Source organism: Oncorhynchus tshawytscha, linkage group LG18 (genome assembly GCF_018296145.1).
Source record: "Oncorhynchus tshawytscha isolate Ot180627B linkage group LG18, Otsh_v2.0, whole genome shotgun sequence".
In the NCBI taxonomy this organism is placed as follows: Eukaryota; Metazoa; Chordata; class Actinopteri; order Salmoniformes; family Salmonidae; genus Oncorhynchus; species Oncorhynchus tshawytscha.
Genome location: NC_056446.1, coordinates 46252350 through 46269749, shown reverse-complemented (window position 1 = coordinate 46269749; position 17400 = coordinate 46252350). Strand labels below are relative to the sequence as shown.

At 43.9% G+C, this 17400-nt stretch overlaps 2 protein-coding genes across 5 annotated transcripts in view; both read left to right on the top strand.

Moving 5' to 3' along the window:
• Positions 1-14737, top strand: part of LOC112239910 (kinesin-like protein KIF3C) — a 27396-nt gene extending 12659 nt beyond the window's left edge. Inside the window, exons 3-8 of one of the 2 annotated variants that reach the window (XM_042301152.1) lie at positions 6680-6802; positions 9744-9862; positions 10997-11113; positions 14036-14144; positions 14276-14433; positions 14513-14737. In XM_042301152.1, coding sequence (XP_042157086.1) covers positions 6680-6802; positions 9744-9862; positions 10997-11113; positions 14036-14144; positions 14276-14433; positions 14513-14600 — 714 coding nt within the window. In that variant the 3' untranslated portion in view covers positions 14601-14737. Of the gene's footprint in view, positions 1-6679; positions 6803-9743; positions 9863-10996; positions 11120-14035; positions 14145-14275; positions 14434-14512 lie in introns of both variants that reach the window. The other variant, XM_042301151.1, reaches the window with a different exon arrangement.
• Positions 14738-14965: 228 nt separating this feature from the next.
• Positions 14966-17400, top strand: part of mapre3b (microtubule-associated protein, RP/EB family, member 3b) — a 65013-nt gene continuing 62578 nt past the window's right edge. For 2 of the 3 annotated variants that reach the window (XM_042301147.1, XM_042301148.1), the window contains exon 1: positions 14966-15567. The gene's annotated coding sequence lies outside the window, so the exon portion shown is untranslated. The remainder of the gene's footprint in view (positions 15568-17400) is intronic. The other variant, XM_042301150.1, reaches the window with a different exon arrangement.

Genomic DNA, 17400 nt, shown 5'->3' with positions numbered 1-17400 from the left:
AGCCCACAAAGATCTCCGCCATGGCACAACCCAAAGGGGGCGCCAACCCAGACAGGATGACCACATCAGTGAATCAACCCACTCAGGTGACGCACCCCTTCCAGGGACGGCATGAGAGAGCCCCAGTAAGCCAGTGACTCAGCCCCTGTAATAGGGTTAGAGGCAGAGAATCCCAGTGGGACTCTCTCTCTCTCTCTCTCTCTCTCTCTCTCTCTCTCATTCTCTCTCTCTCTCTCTCTCTCTCTCTCTGGGAAGAGGGGAACCGGCCAGGCAGAGACAGCAAGGGCGGTTCGTTGCTCCAGAGCCTTTCCGTTCACCTTCCCACTCCTGGGCCAGACTACACTCAATCATATGACCTACTGAAGAGATACGTTTTCAGTAAGGACTTAAAGGTTGAGACCGTGTTTGCGTCTCTGACATGGGTAGGCAGACCGTTCCATAAAAATGGAGCTCTATAGGAGAAAGCCCTGCCTCCAGCTGTTTGCTTAGAAATTCTAGGGACAATTAGGAGGCCTGCGTCTTGTGACCGTAGCGTACGTGTAGGTATGTATGGCAGGACCAAATCAGAGAGATAGGTAGGAGCAAGCCCATGTAATGCTTTGTAGGTTAGCAGTAAAACCTTGAAATCAGCCCTTGCTTTGACAGGAAGAGTAATATGATCAAATTTTTGGGTTCTAGTCAGGATTCTAGCAGCCGTATTTAGCACCAAATCAAATCAAAATCAAATGTTATTTGTCACATACACATGGTTAGCAGATGTTAATGCGAGTGTAGCGAAATGCTTGTGCTTCTAGTTCCGACAATGCAGTAATAACCAACAAGTAATCTAACTAACAATTCCAAAACTACTACCTTATAGACACAAGTGTAAGGGGATAAAGAATATGTACATAAGGATATATGAATGAGTGATGGTACAGAGCAGCATAGGCAAAATACAGTAGATGGTATCGAGTACAGTATATACATATGAGATGAGTATGTAAACAAAGTGGCATAGTTAAAGTGGCTAGTGTTACATGTATTACATAAGGATGCAGTCAATGATATAGAGTACAGTATATACGTATGCATATGAGATGAATAATGTAGGGTAAGTAACATTATATAAGGTAGCATTGTTTAAAGTGGCTAGTGATATATTTACATCATTTCCCATCAATTCCCATTATTAAAGTGGCTGGAGTTGAGTCAGTGTCAGTGTGTTGGCAGCAGCCACTCAATGTTAGTGGTGGCTGTTTAACAGTCTTATGGCCTTGAGATAGAAGCTGTTTTTCAGTCTCTCGGTCCCAGCTTTGATGCACCTGTACTGACCTCACCTTCTGGATGATAGCGGGGTGAACAGGCAGTGGCTCGGGTGGTTGATGTCCTTGATGATCTTTATGGCCTTCCTGTAACATCGGGTGGTGTAGGTGTACTGTAGGTGTACTGGAGGGCAGGTAGTTTGCCCCCGGTGATGCGTTGTGCAGACCTCACTACCCTCTGGAGAGCCTTACGGTTGAGGGCGGAGCAGTTGCCGTACCAGGCGGTGATACAGCCCGCCAGGATGCTCTCGATTGTGCATCTGTAGAAGTTTGTGAGTGCTTTTGGTGACAAGCCGAATTTCTTCAGCCTCCTGAGGTTGAAGAGGCGCTGCTGCGCCTTCTTCACGATGCTGTCTGTGTGAGTGGACCAATTCAGTTTGTCTGTGATGTGTATGCCGAGGAACTTAAAACTTGCTACCCTCTCCACTACTGTTCCATCGATGTGGATAGGGGGTGTTCCCTCTGCTGTTTCCTGAAGTCCACAATCATCTCCTTAGTTTTGTTGACGTTGAGTGTGAGGTTATTTTCCTGACACCACACTCCGAGGGCCCTCACCTCCTCCCTGTAGGCCGTCTCGTCGTTGTTGGTAATCAAGCCTACCACTGTTGTGTCGTCCGCAAACTTGATGATTGAGTTGGAGGCGTACGTGGCCACGCAGTCGTGGGTGAACAGGGAGTACAGGAGAGGGCTCAGAACGCACCCTTGTGGGGCCCCAGTGTTGAGGATCAGCGGGGAGGAGATGTTGCTGCCTACCCTCACCACCTGGGGGCGGCCCGTCAGGAAGTCCAGTACCCAGTTGCACAGGGCGGGGTCGAGACCCAGGGTCTCGAGCTTGATGACGAGCTTGGAGGGTACTATGGTGTTGAATGCCGAGCTGTAGTCGATGAACAGCATTCTCACATAGGTATTCCTCTTGTCCAGATGGGTTAGGGCAGTGTGCAGTGTGGTTGAGATTGCATCGTCTGTGGACCTATTTGGGCAGTAAGCAAATTGGAGTGGGTCTAGGGTGTCAGGTAGGGTGGAGGTGATATGGTCATTGACTAGTCTCTCAAAGCACTTCATGATGACGGAAGTGAGTGCTACGGGGCGGTAGTCGTTTAGCTCAGTTACCTTAGCTTTCTTGGGAACAGGAACAATGGTGGCCCTCTTGAAGCATGTGGGAACAGCAGACTGGTATCGGGATTGATTGAATATGTCCGTAAACACACCGGCCAGCTGGTCTGCGCATGCTCTGAGGGCGCGGCTGGGGATGTCGTCTGGGCCTGCAGCCTTGCGAGGGTTAACACGTTTAAATGTCTTACTCACCTCGGCTGCAGTGAAGGAGAGACCGCATGTTATCGTTGCAGGCCGTGTCAGTGGCACTGTATTGTCCTCAAAGCGGGCAAAAAGTTATTTAGTCTGCCTGGGAGCAAGACATCCTGGTCCATGACTGGGCTGGATTTCTTCCTGTAGTCCGTGATTGACTGTAGACCCTGCCACATGCCTCTTGTGTCTGAGCCGTTGAATTGAGATTCTACTTTTTCTCTGTACTGACGCTTAGCTTTTTTGATAGCCTTGCGGAGGGAATAGCTGCACTGTTTGTATTCGGTCATGTTACCGGTCACCTTGCCCTGATTAAAAGCAGTGGCTCGCGCTTTCAGTTTCACGCGAATGCTGCCATCAATCCACGGTTTCTGGTTAGGGAATGTTTTAATCATTGCTATGGGAACGACATCTTCAACGCACGTTCTAATGAACTCGCACACCGAATCAGCGTATTTGTCAATATTGTTATCTGACGCAATACGAAACATATCCCAGTCCACGTGATGGAAGCAGTCTTGGAGTGTGGAGTCAGCTTGGTCGGACCAGCGTTGGACAGACCTCAGCGTGGGAGCCTCTTGTTTTAGTTTCTGTCTGTAGGCAGGGATCAACAAAATGGAGTCGTGGTCAGCTTTTCCGAAAGGGGAGCGGGGCAGGGCCTTATATGCGTCGCGGAAGTTAGAGTAACAATGATCCAAGGTCTTTCCACCCCTGGTTGCGCAATCGATATGCTGATAAAATTTAGGGAGTCTTGTTTTCAGATTAGCCTTGTTAAAATCCCCAGCTACAATGAATGCAGCCTCCGGATAAATGGTTTCCAGTTTGCAAAGAGTTAAATAAAGTTCGTTCAGAACCATCGATGTGTCTGCTTGGGGGATATATACGGCTGTGATTATAATCAAAGAGAATTCTCTTGGTAGATAATGCGGTCTACATTTGATTGTGAGGAATTCTAAATCAGGTGAACAGAAGGATTTGAGTTCCTGTATGTTTCTTTCATCACACCATGTCTCGTTAGCCATAAGGCATACGCCCCCGCCCCTCTTCTTACCAGAAAGATGTTTGTTTCTGTCGGCGCAATGCGTGGAGAAACCCGTTGGCTGCACCGCCTCGGATAGCATCTCTCCAGTGAGCCATGTTTCCGTGAAGCAAAGAACGTTACAGTCTCTGAAGTTTATTTAGTGCTTTATCCGGGTAGCCGGAAAGTAGAGCATTGCAGTAGTCTTACCTAGAAGTGACAAAAGCATGGATTAATTTTTCTGCATCATTTTTGGACAGAAAGTTTCTGATTTTTGCAATGTTACGTAGATGGAAAAAAGCTGTCCTTGAAATGGTCTTGATATGTTCTTCAAAAGAGAGATCAGGGTCCAGAGTAACGCCGAGGTCCTTCAGTTTTATTTGAGACGACTGTACAACCATTAAGATTAATTGTCAGATTCAACAGAAGATCTCTTTGTTTCTTGGGACCTAGAACAAGCATCTCTGTTTTGTCCGAGTTTAAAAGTAGAAAGTTTGCAGCCATCCACTTCCTTATGTCTGAAACACATGCTTCTAGCAAGGGCAATTTTGGGGCTTCACCATGTTTCATTGAAATGTACAGCTGTGTGTCATCCGCATAGCAGTGAAAGTTAACATTATGTTTTCGAATAACATCCCCAAGAGGTAAAATATATAGTGAAAACAATAGTGGTCCCAAAACGGAACCTTGAGGAACACCGAAATTTACAGTTGATTTGTCAGAGGACAAATCATTCACAGAGACAAACTGATATCTTTCCGACAGATAAGATCTAAACCAGGCCAGAACTTGTCCGTGTAGACCAATTTGGGTTACAATCTCTCCAAAAGAATGTGGTGATCGATGGTATCAAAAGCAGCACTAAGGTCTAGGAGCACGAGGACAGATGCAGAGCCTCGGTCCGATGCCATTAAAATGTCATTTACCACCTTCACAAGTGCCGTCTCAGTGCTATGATGGGGTCTAAAACCAGACTGAAGCATTTCGTATAGATTGTTTGTCTTCAGGAAGGCAGTAAGTTGCTGCGCAACAACCTTTTCTAAAAATTTCTGAGAGGAATGGAAGATTCGATATAGGCCGATAGTTTTTTATATTTTCTGGGTCAAGGTTTGGCTTTTTCAAGAGAGGCTTTATTACTGCCACTTTTAGTGAGTTTGGTACACATCCGGTGGATAGAGAGCCGTTTATTATGTTCAACATAGGAGGGCCAAGCACAGGAAGCAGCTCTTTCAGTAGTTTAGTTGGAATAGGGTCCAGTATGTAGCTTGAAGGTTTAGAGGCCATGATTATTTTCATCAGTGTCAAGAGATATAGTACTAAAACACTTGAGCGTCTCTCTTCATCCTAGGTCCTGGGAGAGTTGTGCAGACTCAGGACAACTGAGCTTTGAAGGAATTCGCAGATTTAAAGAGGAGTCCGTAATTTGCTTTCTAATAATCATAATCTTTTCCTCAAAAGAAGTTCATGAATTTATCACTGCTAAAGTGAAAGTCATCCTCTCTTGGGGAATGCTGCTTTTTAGTTAGCTTTGCGACAGTATCAAAAAGGAATTTCGGATTGTTCTTATTTTCCTCAATTAAGTTAGAAAAATAGGATGATCGAGCAACAGTAAGGGCTCTACGGTACTGCACGGTACTGTCTTTCCAAGCTAGTCGGAAGACTTCCAGTTTGGTGTGGCGCCATTTCCGTTCCAATAAATAAATAAACTCTAGACCACCTTTACTCCACACAGAGACTCATACAAAGCTCCCTCCATTTGGCAAATACAAATCAAAAACTAAAGCAGGAAGTACCAGTGACTCGCTAATATCAATACATAATAATAATCAATACAGAAGTGGTCAGATGAAGCGGATGCTAAGCTACAGGACTGTTTTACTAGCACAGACTGGAATATGTTCTGGGATTCATCCAATGGCATTGAGGAGTACAGCACCTCAGGCATTAGCTTAATCACTAAGTGCATCGACGACGACGTCCCCACAGTGACCCTACGTACATTTCCCAACTAGAAGCCATGAATTACAGACAACATCCGCACCGAGCTAAAGGCTAGAGCTGCCGCTTTCAAGGAGGCTTGAAAAAAATCCCGCTATGCCCTCAGACGGACCATCAAACAGGCAAAGCGTCAATACAGGATTAAGATTGAATCCTACTACACTAGCTCTGACGTTCGTCGGATGTGGCAGGGCTTGAAAACTATTACGCACTATGAAGGGAAACCCAGACGCGAGCTGCACCGTGATACGAGCCTACCAGATGAGCTAAATGCCTTCGCTTCGAGGCAAGCAACACTGAAGCATGCATGAGTGCACCAGCTGTTCCGGACGACTGTGTGATCACGCTCTCCGTAGCCAATGTGAGCAAGACCTTTAAACAGGTCAACATTCACAAGGTCAGATAGATTACCAGGACGTGCACTCAGAGCATGCACAGACCAACTGTCTTCACTGACATTTTCAACCTCTCCCTGACAGAGTCTGTAATACCTACATGTGTCACCCAGGGTTTAGTGCTGGTACCACTGCTGTGTTGAGGTGTCACACAGGGTCCAGTACCACTGCAGTTCTCTTTACAGACATGTTGTTACATATTATGTTTATGGTCTATAGTTCTAGAGAGAATGACATCTATATAAAGTTGTGTTTGTATTGTTTATTTTATTTTTATTTCACCTTTATTTAACCAGGTAGGCTAGTTGAGAACAAGTTCTCATTTGCAACTGCGACCTGGCCAAGATAAAGCATAGCAGTGTGAACAGACAACGCAGAGTTACACATGGAGTAAACAATTAACAAGTCAATAACACAGTAGGAAAAAAAAGGGGAGTCTATATACATTGTGTGCAAAAGGCATGAGGAGGTAGGCGAATAATTACAATTTTGCAGATTAACACTGGAGTGATAAATGATCAGATGGTCATGTACAGGTAGAGATATTGGTGTGCAAAAGAGCAGAAAAGTAAATAAATAAAAACAGTATGGGGATGAGGTAGGTAAAAATGGGTGGGCTATTTACCGATTGTAGTGTTAATAAAGTTGTGTTTGTATTGTAGAGTCGTAGAGAGAGGGAGATTCAGCAGCAGGTGATGGTTCAGGATGAAGAGACTCTAGAACTCAAAGAAACATTCTCCTCCCTGCAACAGGAAGTGGAGGCCAAGACCAAGAAACTAAAAAAGGTAAAACACACACACGAAGGTGAGACACACTTAAAGGTATTGTTTCTCATTAACTGTATTGTTGTTGAAGTGTCTCAATAAAAGCAAAGAAAAGTGATATACACACGTCACACGCACCCATATGCACGTCACTAATCAAATCAAAATCAAATCAAATGTTATTGGTCACTTACACGTGATTAGCAGGTGTTATTGAGGGTGTAGCGAAGTACTTATAGCTCCGACAGCGCAGTAATATCTAACAAATTACAAAACAGAAACCCAATACACCCAAATCTAAGTAGGAATGAATTAAGACTATATACAGTTGAAGTTGGAAGTTTACATACACTTATGTTGTCATAAACTTGTTTTTCAACCACTCCATAAATGTCTTGTTAACAAACTATAGTTTTGTCAAGTCGGTTAGGACATCTACTTTGTACATGACACAAGTAATTTTTCCAACAATTGTTTACAGACAGATTATTTCACTTATAATTCACTGTATCACAATTCCAGTGGGTCAGAAGTTTACATACACTAAATTCACTATGCCTTTAAACAGCTTGGAAAATTCTAGAAAATGATGCCATGGCTTTAGAAGCTTTAAATAGGCTAATTGACATAATTTGAGTCAATTGGATGTGTACCTGTGGATGTATTTAAAGGCCTACCTTCAAACTCAGTGCCTCTTTGCTTGACATCATGGGAAAATCAAAAGAAATCAGCCAAGACCTCAGAAAAATAATTGTATAAACACCATTGGACCACGCAGCCGTCATACCGCTCAGGAAGGAGACGCGTTCTGTCTCCTAGAGATTAACGTACTTTGGTGCGAAAAGTTCACATCAATCCCAGAACAGCAAAGGACCTTGTGAAGATGCTGGAGGAAACCGGTACAGAAGTATCTATATCCACAGTAAAACGAGTCCTATATGGACATCATCTGAAAGGCCACTCAGCAAGGAAGAAGCCACTGCTCCAAAACCACCATAAAAAAGCCAGACTACGGTTTGCAACTGCACATGGGACAAAGATTGTACTTTTTGGAGAAATGTCCTCTGGTCTGATGAAACAAAAATTGAACTGTTTGGCCATAATAATGATCGTTATGTTTGGAGGGAAAAGGGGGGTCTTGTAAGCCAAAGAACACCATCCCAATCGTGAAGCTCGGGGGTAACAGCATCATGTTGTGGGGTTGCTTTGCTGCAGGAGGGTCTGGTGCACTTCACAAAATAGATGAAATCATGAGCAGGAAAATGATGTGGATATATTGAAGCAACATCTCAAGACATCAGTCAGGAAGTTAAAGCTTGGTCGCAAATGGGTCTTCCAAATGGACAATGACCCCAAGCATACTTCCAAAGTTGTGGCAAAATGACTTAAGGACAACAAAGTCAAGGTGTTGGAGTGGCCATCACAAAGCCCTGACCTCAATCCTATAGAACATTTGTGGGCAGAACTGAAAAAGTGTGCGCGAGCAAGGAGGCCTACAAACCTGACTCAGTTACACCAGCTCTGTCAGGAGGAATGGGCCAAAATTCACCCAACTTATTGTGGGAAGCTTGTGGAAGGCTACCCGACACGTTTGACCCAAGTTAAACAATTTAAAGGCAATGCTACCAAATACTAATTGAGTGTATGTTAACTTCTAACCCACTGGGAATGTGATGAAAGAAATAAAAGCTTAAATAAATCATTGTCTCTACTATTATTCTGACATTTCACATTCTTAAAATAAAGTGGTGATCCTAACTGACCTAAGTCAGGGAATTATTACAAGGATTAAATGTCAGGAATTGTGAAATGTATTTGGCTAAGGTGTATGTAAACTTCCGACTTCAACTGTGCGTATGGACGAGCGATGTCAGAGCGGAACGGACTAAGATACAGTAGAATAGTATAAAATACAGTATATACATATGAGATGAGTAATGCAAGATATGTTAACATTATTAAGTGACTAAGATACCTTAGAATAGCCAAGTAAAGCCCCGCCGGCCAAACCCTCCCCTAACCCGGACAACACTGGGCCAATTGTGTGCCGCCCTATGGGACTCCCGGTCACGACCGGTTGTGACACAGCCTTGGATCAAACCCCAGGCCACACTGCGATGCAGTGCCTTAGACCGCTGCGCCACACGGGAGTTGAATTCATTGGCTGATCATACCATGACGGATTCATGTGATCCTTCCTTAACCCATAGAAAGTCCCACCCAGTTGACTACTTCAAAATGGTGAAAGTCCTCAATGGTGCTGCCCATGCTAAAACTGGCTTTTGGCCGCTAAAGGACTCTATCCATCTCTGTGGGATAACATCAGTTAGCTGTTAGCATGCTGGTTAAAGGTAATCACATCCCAGATATGACATCACACATCCTGACTGCAGGTCACATGACTACTGAACTTGAGATAAACATTCATCCATGAACCCTTACGCTAACCTGGCCCGTGTTCCGACACCTCATGATGACCTACGACCTCTCTACTAGACCAATGAGAGGGTGGGAGACTGCTGGGGGAATAGACAAATCAAATCAAATCAAATTTATTTATATAGCCCTTCGTACATCAGCTGATATCTCAAAGTGCTGTACAGAAACCCAGCCTAAAACCCCAAACAGCAAGCAATGCAGGTGTAGAAGCACGGAGTTCTGCTGTGTTGTAACTCTATGCTAAGCTGCAGTGTGTCTGTTCTACTGTGTTGTAGCTCTATGCTAAGCTGCAATGTGTCTGTTCTACTGTGTTGTAGCTCTATGCTAAGCTGCAGTATGTCTGTTCTACTGTGTTGTAGCTCTATACTAAGCTGCAGTATGTCTGTTCTACTGGTTGTAGCTCTAGGCTAAGCTGCAGTATGTCTGTTCTACTGGTTGTAGCTCTATGCTAAGCTGCAGTATGTCTGTTCTACTGGTTGTAGCTCTATGATAAGCTGCAGTGTGTCTGTTCTACTGGTTGTAGCTCTATGCTAAGCTGCAGTGTGTGAAGGCTGAGATCCAGGATGTTAATGATGAGCACGTCAGGAGTCGACAGGAGCTGGAGCAGACGCAGAACCAACTCACCAGAGAACTCAAGTTCAAGTAAGTCCAACACACACACACACACACACACACACACACACACATACATTAATATACACACACACACACACACACACACACACACGCACATGTGATGTGAGTACAGTCAGCAATTGAGCCACATATTCAGTATATTATATTATCTTTCGTGTGTGTATGTATTAATGTGTATGTGTGTGTATTAATGTGTGCTTGTGTATGTATGTATATTAATGTGTGTTGTGTGTGTGTGTATTAATGTGTGTGTGTGTATTCATGTGTGTGTATTAATGTGTGCGTGCGTGTGTGTGTGTGCTTGTGTATGTATGTATATTAATGTGTGTTGTGTGTGTGTGTGTGTATTAATGTGTGTGTGTGTATTAATGTGTGTGTATTAATGTGTGTGTGTGTGTATTAATGTGTATGTGTGTGCATTAATGTGTGTGTATTAATGTGTGTGTGTGTGTGTGTATTAATGTGTGTGTATTAATGTGTGTGTATATTAATGTGTATGTGTGTGTGTGTTTGTGTATTAATGTGTGTGTGTGTATTAATGTGTGTGTGTGTGTGTTTGTGTATTAATGTGTGTGTGTGTGTGTGTATTAATGTGTGTGTGTGTGTGTGTGTTTGTGTATTAATGTGTGTGTGTGTGTGTTTGTGTATTAATGTGTGTGTGTGTGTATTAATGTGTGTGTGTGTGTGTGTGTGTGTATTAATGTGTGTGTGTGTGTTTGTGTATTAATGTGTGTGTGTGTGTGTGTATTAATGTGTGTGTGTGTGTGTGTTTGTGTATTAATGTGTGTGTGTGTGTGTTTGTGTATTAATGTGTGTGTGTGTGTGTATTAATGTGTGTGTGTGTGTTTGTGTATTAATGTGTGTGTGTGTGTTTGTGTATTAATGTGTGTGTGTGTGTGTGTATTAATGTGTGTGTGTGTGTGTTTGTGTATTAATGTGTGTGTGTGTGTGTGTGTGTGTTTGTGTATTAATGTGTGTGTATTCATGTGTGTGTATATTAATGTGTGTGTATATTAATGTGTATGTGTGTGTGTGTTTGTGTATTAATGTGTGTGTGTGTGTGTGTATTAATGTGTGTGTGTGTGTGTGTGTTTGTGTATTAATGTGTGTGTATTAATGTGTGTATGTGTGTGTGTGTAGGTATCTGATCATAGAGAACTTCATTCCTCTGGAGGAGAAGAATAAGATCATGAACAGACTGACCTTTGACCCTGAGGAGGACCAGTGGAAGTTCACACCCCTCGTCCCTGCAGAGAGGTCAGGGTGGGTGTGTGTCTGTGTCTGTATCTGTATCTGTAGTATCTGTAGTATCTGTAGTATCTGTATCTGTAGTGTCCGTTTGTTTTATTTCTGTAGTATCTGTATCTGTAGTGTCTGTATCTGTAGTGTCTGTATCTGTAGTGTCTGTATCTGTAGTGTCCGTTTGTTTTATTTCTGTAGTATCTGTGTCTGTAGTGTCTGTATATGTAGTATCTGTAGTGTCTGTATCTTTAGTGTCTGTGTCTGTAGTGTCTGTAGCTGTAGTGTCTGTATCTGTAGTGTCTGTATCTGTAGTGCCTGTGTCTGTAGTGTCTGTATCTGTAGTGTCTGTATCTGTAGTGTCTGTATCTTTAGTATCTGTAATGACTGTATCTGTAGTATCTGTAGTGTCTGTATCTGTATCTGTAGTGTCTGTATATGTATCTGTAGTGTCTGTATCTGTAGTGTCTGTATCTGTATCTTTAGTATCTGTATCTGTAGTAACTGTAGTGTCTATCTGTAGTATCTGTAGTGTCTGTATCTGTTTCTGTAGTATCTGTAGTATCTGTAGTGTCTGTATCTGTTTCTGTAGTATCTGTAGTGTCTGTATCTGTTTCTGTAGTATCTGTAGTGTCTGTATCTGTAGTATCTGTATCTGTAGTGTCTGTATCTGTATCTTTAGTATCTGTATCTGTATCTGTAGTATCTGTAGTGTCTGTATCTGTAGTATCTGTAGTGTCTGTATCTGTTTCTGTAGTATCTGTAGTGTCTGTATCTGTAGTGTCTGTATCTTTAGTATCTGTAGTGTCTGTATCTGTAGTGTCTGTATCTTTAGTATCTGTATCTGTAGTATCTGTAGTGTCTGTATCTTTAGTATCTGTATCTGTAGTGTCTGTATCTGTAGTATCTGTAGTGTCTGTATCTGTAGTATCTGTAGTATCTGTAGTATCTGTATCTGTAGTGTCTGTATCTGTAGTGTCTGTATCTGTAGTATCTGTAGTGTCTGTATCTGTATCTTTAGTATCTGTAGTATCTGTATCTTTAGTATCTGTAGTGTCTGTATCTGTAGTGTCTGTATCTGTAGTGTCTGTATCTGTATCTGTAGTATCTGTAGTATCTGTAGTGTCTGTATCTGTATCTTTAGTATCTGTAGTGTCTGTATCTGTAGTATCTGTAGTGTCTGTATCTGTATCTTTAGTATCTGTAGTGTCTGTATCTGTAGTGTCTGTATCTGTATCTTTAGTATCTGTAGTGTCTGTATATTTAGTATCTGTAGTGTCTGTATCTGTATCTTTAGTATCTGTAGTGTCTGTATATTTAGTATCTGTAGTGTCTGTATCTGTTTCTGTAGTATCTGTAGTGTCTGTATCTTTAGTATCTGTAGTGTCTGTATCTGTAGTATCTGTATCTGTAGTGTCTGTATATTTAGTATCTGTATCTGTAGTGTCTGTGTCTTTAGTATCTGTAGTGTCTGTATCTGTAGTATCTGTAGTATCTGTATCTGTAGTGTCTGTATATTTAGTATCTGTATCTGTAGTGTCTATCTGTTGTGTCTGTATCTTTAGTATCTGTAGTGTCTGTGTCTTTAGTATCTGTAGTGTCTGTATCTTTAGTATCTGTAGTGTCTGTATCTTTAGTATCTGTAGTGTCTGTATCTGTAGTGTCTGTATCTATAGTATCTGTATCTGTAGTGTCTGTATCTGTAGTGTCTGTATCTTTAGTATCTGTATCTGTAGTGTCTGTATCTGTAGTGTCTGTATCTGTAGTATCTGTAGTATCTGTATCTGTAGTGTCTGTATCTGTAGTGTCTGTATCTGTAGTATCTGTATCTGTAGTGTCTGTATCTGTAGGGTCTGTATCTGTAGTGTCTGTATCTGTAGTGTCTGTATCTGTATCTGTAGTATCTGTAGTATCTGTATCTGTAGTGTCTGTATCTGTAGTGTCTGTATCTGTATCTGTAGTATCTGTAGTGTCTGTATCTGTAGTGTCTGTATCTGTAGTGTCTGTATCTGTATCTGTAGTATCTGTAGTATCTGTAGTATCTGTAGTGTCTGTATCTATATCTGTAGTATCTGTAGTGTCTGTATCTGTAGTGTCTGTATCTGTATCTGTAGTGTCTGTATCTGTAGTGTCTGTATCTGTATCTGTAGTGTCTGTATCTGTAGTGTCTGTATCTGTAGTATCTGTATCTGTATCTGTAGTATCTGTGTCTGTAGTGTCTGTATCTGTAGTGTCTGTATCTGTAGTGTCTGTATCTGTAGTATGTGTGTATCTGTGTCTATCTGTATGTGTGTATCTGTGTCTGTCTGTCTGTCTGTGTGTATCTGTGTCTGTCTGTCTGTCTGTCTGTGTGTATCTGTGTCTATCTGTCTGTCTGTGTGTATCTCTGTCCCACGCTTGAAAAGCCTTGGTGATGAGAGTAAGCTTGTGCACTGATAGATCTCAGCCATGCACTTAGGCTACCGGTACACAGGCTACCGGCACACAGGCTACCGGCACACAAGCTACCGGCACACAGGCTACCGGCACACAGGCTACCGGCACACAGGCTACCGGTACATAGGCTACCAGTATTTTGCCGTCAGATTGATGTCCTGTCCAAAACCAGCTAGCGAGGTACTGCTCTGTTTCAGCTGGTATGGTCAGTCTAGCTGTGTGGAGAAGGTACTGCTCTGTTTCAGCTGGTATGGTCAGTCTAGCTGTCTGGAGAAGGTACTGCTCTGTTTCAGATGTTATGGTCAGTCTAGCTGTCTGGAGAAGGTACTGCTCTGTTTTAGCTGGTATGGTCAGTCTAGCTGTATGGAGAACAAGGTGCTTTCTGTATCTGTCCTTGTATTTGTGACCTCTGAAATGTTTAACTCTTTCTAGACTTTAATGTGATATGTGGAATTAAATAAAGGTTTCCACATTATTCTCTCTCTGTCTCTCTCCCTCTCTCAGTCAGTTCAGCCAGATGAAGAAGAGGCCGGCTTCTGCAGTCGGATACAAACGACCAATCAGCCAGTACGCACGGGTCTCCTTAGCAATGGGAGCTCACTCCAGATACCGGGTAAGTGTGTGTGTGATAGGGAGAGTGAATATGCTCTGTAGTTATGTAACCCAATTCTTTAAAAAAAAGCTTTGTTTCCTCCTCTATGCCTCTCTGTGTGTGTGTGTGTGTGTGTGTGTGTGTGTGTGTAGGCTGAGAACATCATGTTCCTGGAGCTGGACATGACTCATCCCACCAATGTCTCATTGGACCACCGGCCATCGGAGGTGGGGCCTAATTATAACCCCTACCCAACAGACAACGTTCCCCACAGGGAGCGAGCTGCACGTGTCCGCATGTCACGATCCTGGTGAGACACACACACCTCCGCCAGATCACGTGTCTCTTAACCTGTCCTTGTGTGATGTCATATCTTCTTCCTGTTCCAGGTGTCAGACCCCGCGAGCCATCACTTCCTCCACCTCCACCGTTTCCCTGGCAACCCATTCTACAGCCACGCCCACTGCCGCCCAGTGAAGAGCAGCCTACCTCACTACCTATCCCTTCCATATCTCTCCCTCTCCCTTCCATATCTCTCCCTCTCCCTTCCATATCTCTCCCTCTCCCTTCCATATCTCTCCCTCTCCATTCCATATCTCTCCCTCTCCCTTCCATATCTCTCCCTCTCCCTTCCATATCTCTCCCTCTCCCATATCTCTCTCTCTCCCTCTCCCCCTCTCCATATCTCCACCTCCCTCTCCATATCTCCCTCTCCCTTCCACATATCCCCCTCTCCCTTCCATATCTCTCCCTCTCCCTTCCTTATCTCTCCCTCTCCCTTCCTTATCTCTCCCTCTCCCTTCCTTATCTCTCCCTCTCCCTTCCATATATCTCTCTCTCCATATCTCTCCTTCTCCCTTCCATATCTCTCCTTCTCCCTTCCATATCTCTCCTTCTCCCTTCCATATCTCTCCTTCTCCCTTCCTACTTCTACACATCTCCTTCCCTCCCTACAGGCTATGAACACTGAACTAAAGAAATGAGACGTAATGGCCTGTCTACCTACAGGCTATGAACACTGAACTAAAGAAACGAGACGTAATGGCCTGTCTACCTACAGGCTATGAACACTGAACTAAAGAAACGAGACGTAATGGCCTGTCTACCTACAGGCTATGAACACTGAACTAAAGAAACGAGACGTAATGGCCTGTCTACCTACAGGCTATGAACACTGAACTAAAGAAACGAGACGTAATGGCCTGTCTACCTACAGGCTATGAACACTGAACTAAAGAAATGAGATGATCGATGGTACTAGTAGTTTCTCCTCTGATTTCAATAATCAAAGATCAGGTTCGTGTTCTGAACTCTTAACTCGCTGCCGTGTACCGGATCAAAGTGAGATGGAGGAACTCCTGAAACTTTTCTTGGCTCAGGAAATGCTGATGCCTACTTCAAACATCATTGTTCTGCGAGCATCACATTGGAACATGGTTCAGTGGTGAGTTATTGATGTGGAATGCATGTTGATGAGGTCCACAACATGGTTCAGTGGTGAGTTATTGATGTGGAATGCATGTTGATGAGATCCACAACATGGTTCAGTGGTGAGTTGTTGGTGTGGAACTACAATGTGTTCTGAGCATCTTTTCAGCTAAGTTGACTAAAACTGAGAGATCGGGTGAGAAGGGGGGTGGAGGTACGGCGATGTGGTGAGAGAGGGAGAAGTGGGGTGGATATGGTTGCAGCTATGTGGGGTGGGGGGCATGGCATGTGTTTTTATTGGCATATGTGTATGTCAGTGGAGGCTCCTCAGAGGAGGGGGAGGACCATCCTCCTCAGTGAATTTCATATATATATATATATATATATATATATATATATATATATATATAAAAATGTATACAAGTACACTGCTCAAAAAAATAAAGGGAACACTTAAACAACACAATGTAACTCCAAGTCAATCACACTTCTGTGAAATCAAAATGTCCACTTAGGAAGCAACACTGATTGACAATACATTTCACATGCTGTTGTGCAAATGGAAAAGACAACAGGTGGAAATTATAGCCAATTAGCAAGACACCCCCAATAAAGGAGTGGTTCTGCAGGTGGGGACCACAGACCACTTCTCAGTTCCTATGCTTCCTGGCTGATGTTTTGGTCACTTTTGAATGCTGGCGGTGCTTTCACTCTAGTGGTAGCATGAGACAGAGTCTACAACCCACACAAGTGGCTCAGGTAGTGCAGCTCATCCAGGATGGCACATCAATGCGAGCTGTGACAAGAAGGTTTGCGGTGTCTGTCAGCGTAGTGTCCAGAGCATGGAGGCACTACCAGGAGAGAGGCCAGTACATCAGGAGACGTGGAGGAGGCCGTAGGAGGGCAACAACCCAGCAGCAGAACCGCTACCTCCGCCTTTGTGCAAGGAGGAGCAGGAGGAGCACTGCCAGAGCCCTGCAAAATGACCTCCAGCAGGCCACAAATGTGCATGTGTCTGCTCAAACGGTCAGAAACAGACTCCATGAGGGTGTATGAGGGCCCGACGTCCACAAGTGGGGTTTGTGCTTACAGCCCAACACCGTGCAAGACGTTTGGCATTTGCCAGAGAACACCAAGATTGGCAAATTCGCCACTGGCGCCCTGTGCTCTTCACAGATGAAAGCAGGTTCACAGTGAGCACGTGACAGACGTGACAGTCTGGAGACGCCGTGGAGAACGTTCTGCTGCCTGCAACATCCTCCAGCATGACTGGTTTGGCGGTGGGTCAGTCATGGTGTGGGGTGGCATTTCTTTGGGGGGCCGCACAGCCCTCCATGTGCTCGCCAGAGGTAGCCTGACTGCCATTAGGTACAGAGATGAGATCCTCAGACCCCTTGTGAGAACATATGCTGGTGCGGTTGGCCCTGGGTTCCTCCTAATGCAAGACAATGCTAGACCTCATGTGGCTGGAGTGTGTCAGCAGTTCCTGCAAGAGGAAGGCATTGATGCTATGGACTGGCCCGCCCGTTCCCCAGACCTGAATCCAATTGAGCACATCTGGGACATCATGTCTCGCTCCATCCACCAACGCCACGTTGCACCACAGACTGTCCAGGAGTTGGCGGATGCTTTAGTCCAGGTCTGGGAGGAGATCTCTCAGGAGACATTCCGCTACCTCATCAGGAGCATGCCCAGGCGTTGTAGGGAGGTCATACAGGCACGTGGAGGCCACACACACGACTGAGCCTCATTTTAACTTGTTTTAAGGACATAACATCAAAGTTGGATCAGCCTGTAGTGTGGTTTTCCACTTTAATTTTGAGTGTGACTCCAAATCCAGACCTCCATG